The sequence below is a fragment of the Procambarus clarkii genome, chromosome 19 (assembly GCF_040958095.1).
Source record: "Procambarus clarkii isolate CNS0578487 chromosome 19, FALCON_Pclarkii_2.0, whole genome shotgun sequence".
In the NCBI taxonomy this organism is placed as follows: Eukaryota; Metazoa; Arthropoda; class Malacostraca; order Decapoda; family Cambaridae; genus Procambarus; species Procambarus clarkii.
The window spans coordinates 39998203-40008470 of record NC_091168.1 but is presented as its reverse complement, the minus strand read 5'-3'; the positions used below and the strand labels follow the sequence as shown (position 1 = coordinate 40008470).

Sequence of the window (10268 nt, the reverse complement as noted above, 5' to 3'; positions counted from 1 at the left end):
CAGTAAGGTAGGATTTGAGGTATTGTAGGGAGTGTCCTCTGACACCATAATGATGTAATTTAAGAAGAAGGTTTTGGTGGTTGACAGTATCGAAAGCTTTACGCAGGTCCACAAATAACCCAACAGGGAACTCATTTTTATCAAGAGCTGTATGAATCGAGTTAAGCATACTAATAAGTGCATCGTTAGTGCTTTTTTTGGGCCTGAAGCCATATTGGCAAGGGCTAAGTATATTGAGTTTGGCTAGATATGAGTAAAGCTGCTTATAGATTAGTTTTTCAAAAATTTTTGACAAGTTTGGCAGGATTGATATAGGTCTGTAGTTGTTAACATCTGTGAGATCACCACATTTGTGGACAGGCGTTACTCTCGCTTTTTTTTAGAATATCTGGAAAGGTTTGGAGTTCAAGTGACTTGTTGAAGAGCAAAGCAATAGCAGGGGCTAAAGATCTGGAGGCTTTTTTGTAGATTAAAGTTGGTATCTCCTCAAGGGCACCAGACTTGGTTTTAAGGGAAAGGATTATCTCATTGACGTCAATGGAATTAATAGGCTTTAGGTACAGAGACTGGGGATAGTTCCCTGTAAGATAGTCCTTAATGTCAGTACTGGAAGATGGAATATCATTAGCAAGGGATGAACCAATGGAAGAGAAGAACCTATTGAACTCAATAGCAGAATCAGAGGCTGAAAGCTGACCATCGTTATTAGACAGGAGAGTCGGTTTGTTATTTAAAGACTTCTTTGATGCAGGCGATGAGTCACAATAACGTGGCTGAAGTATGTTGACCAGACCACACACTAGAAATTGAAGGGACGACGACGTTTCGGTCCGTCCTGGACCATTCTCAAGTCGATTGTGATGAGGAGGTAGGGACAGGCAATAAATAGGCAAGAAAGAGCTGAGGAGGAAAGTCAGGTGTAGGGGATAGTAGTAATGGAAACTGCAATGGGCCTATTGGCCCATACGAGGCAGGTCCTATTATAACCACCGAAGGAGAAGTAATAGGAAAAAGAAGAGGATAGCAAGGGACTTCTTTGATCCCAATATTTGTGAAATTGTTCTCCATGTTTGTTTAATGTTGCTCTTTATTTGGGTAAATTTATCTTCGTAGTATTTAGTTTTGGCTCGTCTAATTATCTTAGATAGCAATAATGAGTAATTCTTTGAGAATTCTTTGGAGACAATCCCTAACCTATACTTTTTCTCAAGGTCATGTTTTTTATTAATAGATTTAAGTATTCCCTTTGTAAGCCAGGGATTGTTAAGCCTTTTGGTTGTGACTTGTTTTGTAAGCATAGGACAGTGGGTATTATAAAGGCTAAGAGTTTTTTGAAGAAAAGATTGAACTGCTAGGTTGATGTCCTCTATGTTACCTAACTCGGACTCCCAGTTGACATTATCAGTAGCAGTTATAAAATTGTCTATAGCAGTTTCATTGTGTAGTCTAAAACGTATCTCTCTTGACTCAAGAGGTGGTTTGCTAATGTTAGTTAAGAGAAATGTGGGGTAATGGTCTGTAGTGCTATCGGTGATTATACCTGAAGTAAGCGGAGAGGTTATATTTGTCCAGATGTGATCTAGAGTCGTGGCAGTGCTATCAGTGATTCTAGTAGGTCTAGTGATTAAGGGTATGAGGAAGCAGGAATTCATACAGTTGAGGAAGCTAACAGCAGTAGGGTGTTCTGGCTCGCAGAGGTCAATATTAAAGTCCCCTGCGATAATTAGGTGGTTTTTGTTCAGTCTGTTATCAAGTATTAGATTTCTAAGGTTTGAGTTGAATTCGGACACATCAGTGTTAGGAATTCTATAAACTGCACCCACAGACAGGATAGACTCGGCACCCTTGACTCTGAAGCTGGCGAAGATATACTCCCCATAGCAGTCTCTAGTTCTAATTTCTTTTAAGCATGTTAGTTCTTGGTGGTAGTAAAGAGCAGTGCCACCACCTCTCTGAAGTTGACGACAGTTGTGGATTGCTGTGTAGTTAGGCATGTTAAAGAGTTGAGTAGTATCATCTTTCAACCATGTTTCAGTAAGTATAATAAAAGAGAAATTGTTGTCAATAGCTTCAATCAAGGCACTAACATCATCGAAGTGTTTGCCTAGGGATCTAACGTTCAAATTGATTACAGAGATATTGTGACTATGAGTTAATACATTGCTTACATCATGTGCTGCAAAATATCTGCAATTTAGATCATTAAAGTGATTATTGTCATAGATAGTGGATAAGAGGTTAAGTTCTGGGTCTATACTTGACTGCATAAAAAAAAGCTGATTGCAGGAAAAATAAGAAAAACAAAAAGAAATAAATGTACACAATACTGTACCAAACAACCACAAAAGGGGCTTACAGGGGTACAATGGAGTAAGGGAGTATGGCTAGGCTAGGAAACCTAGGTAATGAATGAGATTAAAGAAAAAAACATATAAACATGGACTATACAAAACACAAGATATAGATATACAAAACAAAAATATAAACAAGACTAAGCAATACAAAAAAATTGAGCAAAAATGAAAAATGAGGTAGATTGCTTACAGGTACTCTCAGGTACACTGTAAGTAACAATAGACAGAAAATATATATCAATATAGAAAAGAATGTCACAATACAATAAGATAAGCAATTACATGAACAGATGAAAAACAAATCTGCTGTAAAATAGGAAGTAATTATAGCAAAGCACAATATAATAATATAACAATACAATAAGAGCTTACAAAGTATTGAGTCTGCTAAATTAGAGAATAATTATGGCAAGACACAACAATAAATGCAAGTAAACAAGGAATTGAAACAATTAGAGGTAGAATTAAGGTCACTAGATAGCCATGGAGGATACACAAGTTTGGTGGAGAGAACAAAAAATCAGTAGAGACTGTCAAGATGAATATATAAAAAAATTTGTCAAATGATAATTGTAAAGTAAAGTAATCTTTAAGATAATAAATTTTATTAAGCTTAGTTTTAACTTATAATTAGTATGAACTTAATTAAAAGAACAAAAATGAGATCAATAATTGATTTCAATAAATGACATAGATCAATACAAATAAATTTAAAATATAAATGGAATAGGGTAAGATTAGATTTAAGAGTAAAATTTTACAATGAAACTGAGGTAGATGCTTGCATAAGTGCATGGAGACGATGGATTATTTAGGAAATTATATGAATGAGAGAACATTAGGTAAATGGAAAGGCAGAGACAGCACCTTAGACAAAGTTAGATTAAGTTAGGTTAGGCTCAGGCACTGAAAGAGTTATTTTAAGTACTGGCATTGGTCGGGTTCAGGTTTTCAGATATACCATAATCACTTAAGAAGGCCAGTAGTTGTTGGTCACATTTTATTTCATATCTTTTTCCTGTAATTTCCTTCTTCGCAAAAATCGTACCATTCCTAGTGTAGCACTGCTTGATAAGACCAGGGTTTTGTTTGCGAATTTGGCGCAGCCTGTAGAGGAGGGATCCACGCTACTTAGTAAGACACTCATTTATATATTTATATATACACTATATTTATATATATTATTAAGTAGCACGGCCTATGGTGAGCCCGTAGTGGACTTAGCTTGCACAGGAGCGGAGCCGAAAGGACTAGAGGAAAGGCTACTTGGAAGAACTCAATTTAGAGGAGATTAAGAGTAGGATACAAATATTTCTGGCAATACTTTTTTTATTAGAGGGGCCTCGTAGCCTGGTGGATAGCGCGCAGGACTCGTAATTCTGTGGCGCGGGTTCGATTCCCGCACGAGGCAGAAACAAATGGGCAAAGTTTCTTTCACCCTGAATGCCCCTGTTACCTAGCAGTAAATAGGTACCTGGGAGTTAGTCAGCTGTCACGGGCTGCTTCCTGGGAGTGGAGGCCTGGTCGAGGACCGGGCCGCGGGGACACTAAAGCCCCGGAATCATCTCAAGATAACCTCAAGATTAGACAAATTAGGTATACACAGCAATGTGCTGCTACCCCTATTCTATATATAGATATTGCACAGTGTAGATCAAGAACTAGTTCAACTTTTATTCTTTTTATAGGTTCTTAAAATATTATAGGATATTATCTTATTATTATAGGTTCAACTATTATTCCCATCTAACAGGATGGTGAGTCATACATGGAATTAGGGGAGATAATACCTGCCTTAATACAAAAACAAACCAGCTCTGACCAATCAACTGGCTATAAATTCATCCAATATTCTCATCTCACAGGATGCATGGTTAGTCATACATAGAATCAGGGGAGAAAATATCAGCCTCAATACAAAAACGGTGTTGATGTTAGTGAAAAAGATAAGGAGTGTAAATTGTGTAGTTTGCCGTACGCCCACATCCTAGAATAGATCATCCTGAATTAGTTAAGATAAGATCATGTTTATTCAGGTAAAAGTACATTTGTAGCGAGTAGATTATCCCAATAATATTCACGCTCCAAATACATTTGCCTAATAAGAGAAGCAAAGCTCTTCTTAGTACTAAGTATAGAACTCAAACCTTTCCCTACTTCCAGTTAATATTCCTGTCAACCTTTGGAGAACGGTATAAGGTGTTGCCTGAGCATAAAAGCAGCAGAGTAGCAAATAATAACGCCCCCCCCCCCACATAACGCACCGCTCCTGTGCCAGGTAAGTCCACTACGGGCTCACCATAGCCTGTTCTACTTGCCCCGATCCTGGGCCAGGTAAGTAACGGGCTCACCATAGCCCGTGCTACTTGGAGCGTGTTCCGAGTAGCTGAATCTATAAAAACAACAACGAATAATAACTCACGGGGGAGACATCTCCCGTCACGCAGGGTGCAGTCGCACCTCCACAGATCTCCAGTATCCGCAAATGATGCTGGTAATGGCTCCAAAGGGCCACCACTTACGGGCTATTCATGCCCGTACCACCTTTTGGGTGAGTTAATCTTCATCAATCGAATAATAACTACCAACAGCACCGCTCCTGTGCCAGGTAAGTCCACTATGGACTCACAATAGCCGTTCTACTTGCCCCACTCCTGTGCCAGGTAAGTTACGGGCTCACCATAGCCCGTGCTACTTGGAACTTGTTCCGAGTACCTGAATCTATAACAACAACAACAACAACGAATAATAACTAGTCTTCTGTAGTAAAAGTGTTATTATATTATTGTACCCGGATGGATGCTCGCTTGACTGTTTCGTTTGGATACTCGCTTAACTGTTTTGTTGTTGTGAGATCAGCTGTGTCGTGCCTGTGTACAGGTTAGTTTATGTTCACTCCTAGTTTAATTTCTATTTGTTCTAGCATTAGTCATGTGTAGTTTGCTTATTATGTTATATATCTTAAGCACTGTTAGTGCTTAAGATATATAGTAATGTATATTATATGTAGATATAAGTAATGTATATTATATGGCTTGTGTTTATTGCAGGATGTAACTGTACTGTAATTATTTATTCAATAAAGCCAGATGTCTGGCAATGCTTCTCCTTTACCTCAATTTATTGAACAAATAATTCAGCCAGTGAACATGGAGCGGTTACTACGGCCCGAGCGGTTTGCTACTGACCCAAACGCCACCAACGCCGCTCAGGAATGGCGTCACTGGCTCAAGACGTTCCAAAACTTCACTCTAGCAGTAGAAGAAAATACCCCCACCGTGGACAAGCTGCGTCTCTTAATAAACTACGCTGCTCCACGTGTGTTCGACTACATAGCTGACTGCACTACGTATGATGCTGCTGAAAAATTCCTAACAGAACTGTTTGTGAAGCCCAAGAATGAAGTATTCGCAAGGTATGTCCTTGCAACACGACGCCAAGAACCCGGTGAGTCGCTTGATCAGTTTCTTCAGGCTTTAAACTTATTAGCTAAAGATTGCCAGTTCAAAGCAGTGACTGCTGTAGAAGCCTGTGATAACTATGTGAGAGATGCTTTCATTAATGGGCTGGGTTCTGCCACAATAAGGCAGCGCTTACTTGAAAATAAAACTTTAGACTTACAGTCAGCCTTTGACCAGGCTCGCACTCTAGAAACGGCACAGAAACTGTCTGCCTCTTATGCTCAGCCAGGGGCTACAAATGCTGCCATGGCACTCTCATTAGACCTGGAGGACTTAGGAGGACAAGAAAGTGTAGAAGAAAAAGTTGACACAGTTTCTGCAGCTACAACTAGTGGTTTAAAGTGCTTCTTTTGTGGTTACTCTCAACATCCTCACAGTCGATGTCCAGCTAGAGAGGCTCTGTGTATGAATTGCAAGAAAAAGGGTCATTATGCTAAGGACTGCCGATCTCTGAAATAGACTAACAGCGCTTCAAACACCCAACATTCCACTGCTATGCTCGCTACTTTAGCTGGGACTTCGCCCTCATGTCTCAATAAATCAGTGCTTAGTTCTAAGATCAATGGTATTCCAGTTAGTGCACTGATTGATACTAGTAGCTCTGAGAACTTTATTCATAAGAATATTGCCGAGCAGAGTGGGTTACTCGTCTATCGTGACACTGGGGCAGTTTCTATGGCTACTGTATCGTTCTCTTCAAAATTCCTGGGGCAGTGTTCTGTAGACTTAGAATTGCAAGGAGAAACTTACCATGGTGTGACTCTCAAAGTGTTACCCGATTTGTGTGCTGATGTGATTTTAGGTCATAACTTATTACAAAATCATTCTGTGCTCGAGATGGCTTTTGGAGGAGATAGACCTCCCCTTAGAATATGTGGATTAGCTGCCGTCAAAGTTCCAGCTCCATCTCTCTTCAGTAATTTAGCACCAGACTGCAAGCCGATTGCTGTAAAATCCAGACACTATTCTGCGGCTGACAAGTTGTTTATTAAATCTGAGACCGCTCGGATGCTACGTGAAGAGATAATTAGACCCAGTCATTCTCCATGGAGAGCCCAGGTATTAGTAACTAAAGGAGACCATCACAAGAAAAGAATGGTTGTAGACAAACAATCAATCGATTCACGGGGCTGGATGCCTACCCCTTGCCACCTATGGATGAGATTGTGAATAATGTTGCTAGATTTAAAGTATACAGCACGCTAGACTTGAGAAGTGCTTACCATCAAGTGGGTTTAACAGAGGATGAAAAACCCTATACAGCCTTTGAAGCTTGTGGGAAGCTTTTTGAATTTAATCGTATCCTTTTTGGGGTCACTAATGGAGTGGCCAGTTTTCAAAGGGTAATTGATGGCATCCTTGAGAAAGGAGTGGAGGGTGTCTTCGCTTACATAGATGATGTCTGTGTGTGTGGAGATTCTGAGGAAGACCATGATAAAAATCTGAAACATTTTATGGACGTTGCAAGAAGGTATAACCTGACCCCTGAATCTTGAAAAGTGTAGTTTTCGACTCAGGTCTATAAAGCTCTTGGGATATCTTATACAAGAAGGAGAAATTAGACCTGACCCGGAACGCCTCAAGTCACTGTTAAAACTTCCACTACCAAGTAACACAAGTTCTTTACGCAGAACAATGGGAATGCTTGCACATTACTCCCGTTGGGTGCTGAGTTTTTCTGAGAAGATCCGTCCTCTCTCTCATGCCAATGATTTTCCCATATCTGCTGCTGCTGCGAAAGTTTTTGAAGGATTGAAACAAGACATTGCCTAGGCAGTGGTTCGAGCAATCGACCCAACAGCTCCTTTCGCTGTGGAAACCGATGCTTCAGATCTTGCTATTGCCGCTACCCTAACCCAGAATGAACAACCAGTAGCTTTCTTCTCCCGAACACTTTCAAATAGTGAACAAAGGCACTCATCAGTGGAGAAGGAAGCGTATGCCATTGTGGAAGCCCTAAGGAAGTGGCGACACTATCTCATTGGACGCCATTTTCGGCTTGTGACTGACCAGCGCAGTGTTGCTTTTATGTTTAACTCTAAATCAGCTGGTAACATTAAAAATGATAAAATTGCTAGATGACGAGTCGAACTCTCCTGTTACCACTATGACATTGTATATCACCCAGGTAAAAAGAACATACCCGCTGAAGCAGTCTCACGTGTATGTGGTGCCACCAGTGTGTGGATGAATTAAAGGAATTGCATGACAATCTGTCACCCTGGAGTGTCTCGTATGGCTCATTTTGTCCGATGTCGAAATCTGCCTTATTCTGTGGAAGAAGTGAAGAAGATGACTAATTCTTGCTCTGTGTGCTCTGAACTTAAACCTCGGTTTTGCAAGTTTGATTCTGGGCATTTGATTAAAGCTACTCAGCCATTTGAAAGACTCAACATAGATTTTAAAGGACCACTTCCATCACATTCAAGGAATAAATATATCCTTACTGTTGTAGAGGAATTCTCTAGATTCCCTTTTGCATTCCCTTGTTCAGATATGACTACTGGTACAGTAATTCAGTGCCTGGTGCAGTTGTTTGTAATCTTTGGTATGCCTGCATATATACACTCTGATAGGGGAACTTCGTTTATGTCTGAGGAGTTGAAAGATTTTCTACTAAAACAAGGGGTAGCAACTAGCCATACGACTTCTTACAACCCTAGATGAAATGGCCAGGCTGAGAAGTACAATGGGATTATTTGGAAGACAGTGCTGCTAGCTCTTAAGACGAGAGGCTTAGATGTATCCCAATGGGAAGTTGTTCTTCCTGATGCACTCCACTCTATTCGATCACTGTTGTGTACCTCTACAAATTGTACACCACATGAACGATTCTTCCAGCATACAAGAAGATCAACTTCAGGGCGAACACTTCCCACGTGGCTTGCTTGCAGAGGCCCTGTCCTCCTAAAACGTCAGGTGCGGCAAAGCAAAAATGATCCTCTAGTTGACGAGGTTGAGGTCGTAGACGTGAATCCGGAATATGCCCATGTTAAGTTCCCGGATGGCAGGATTACTACAGTATCATTAAGACACCTCGCACCCATGGCCAAGAGGGCTGCGAGAGTTTGAACCCCAATCTCAACATTCAACAGCAACACCCAGCGGTTGTGGTGTAACACTGTAAAAGTGTTTGGTTTAGTTTTATTTAATACATAGAGATTCAGGAGTCACAGACAGGGATTTGAGAAGGCGCCAGTTTGGTTGGCCTGAGTCTCACACCTCTAAGCGTTAATGACCCCAAGTGACCTGAGGTCAGATCATGTGAATTTCACCTTACTTCTGCTAATCTTATAATTGGAGCCTGGTAGCCTTCAAACATGCCGACGTTTAAGGAGTGGCTTGGTAGAGTGCCTGAGGCTATCTACTTGTGGGTGGAGTTAGTTACTAGGTTCCCCAATATATACTCGGAGAGCAGAGCATACACAGAAAAGAACAGGAGCCAGCCAGCAGAGCAGAGAAGACAGCCTAGCCAGGGAGGCTGTCGGCCAGCAGGGCGGGACAGTCTCCCGCACTGCTGGAGTCTGTCAACTACAGACTCCCCCCCCCCCTACTCTATCCAGCTATAGGCAGACACTTGGTGAGTTGAACATTAAGGTGACTTGGTCGTGTTTACATATGTTGTGTGATGATCAGGGGCAGTCAGTTGTAGGGTTCTCAAATTCTTGGATGATGACTCACTTTGCACATTTCTTGAACATTTGAATTGCTTAAAGTATGATACTTCATATGAAATATAATTATGAATTTATTATTTTCAGTTGTCTTTAACTTTGTTCCCTAGAGCTTTGAGTTGAGGTGAGAAAGCCTCTGTGGTTACTGAGTTCATGATTTTAATGAGTACATGTTTGGAGTTGATACATGGTAATAACATCTTTTGAGAATATTGTAATACAGACAAGTTCCATTCCTTGTCTTGTATGTAATGATCATGAATGGATGGTGGCAGCATTTCTTATTTCTACTTCTACTATTTACTTTTCTACTTCTACCTATTTACACCTCTCCCTCCACCCCTCTCCGAACTCTCACTTTCAGCTAATGACCCTCCTCGCTCCTCCCATCTCTCTACCTCTCTCACCCCAAACCCTCACTAATTACTTCACTATTCATTTCTTCCCTTTCTTTTCTCTTATGCGGTTGTGGCAGTGAACTGTGTTCTAGAGTTCTCTCTAGAGTTTTCGGGTAGCTGATCAAGTTACGGCGCCTAGCTTGTAGTCGCCGCACCTAGGTAGTCGAATACCTAGGTTACAAGGTGTTGAACGAGAGAGGTTGCCTTATAAACTCTGGGAGTGCTCTAGAATAGTTAGCTAACTGGGGACGGGATAACGGACTAGAGAGAGCTGTTTCCCCCGGCCTCGTTAGTTATATAATAATAATAATAATTTTTATTTAGGTAAGGTACATACATACAATAAATTTTTACAAAGATTGGTTGACTTATAGGTAGAGC

The 10268-nt window shown here is 40.7% G+C and overlaps 1 protein-coding gene across 1 annotated transcript; it reads left to right on the top strand.

Annotated features, from left to right (window-relative positions):
* The first annotated feature begins 5443 nt into the window (after positions 1–5443).
* On the top strand, positions 5444–6274 carry LOC138366449 (uncharacterized). The gene has a single exon (XM_069327498.1). The coding sequence runs from the start codon at positions 5444–5446 to the stop codon at positions 6272–6274; it is 831 nt and encodes a 276-aa protein (XP_069183599.1).
* The last annotated feature ends 3994 nt before the right edge of the window (positions 6275–10268 follow it).

What these genes read in the sequence shown, in the direction of transcription:
- LOC138366449 (XM_069327498.1), top strand. Translation starts at nt 5,444, where the DNA reads ATGTCTGGCAATGCTTCTCCTTTACCTCAATTTATTGAACAAATAATT.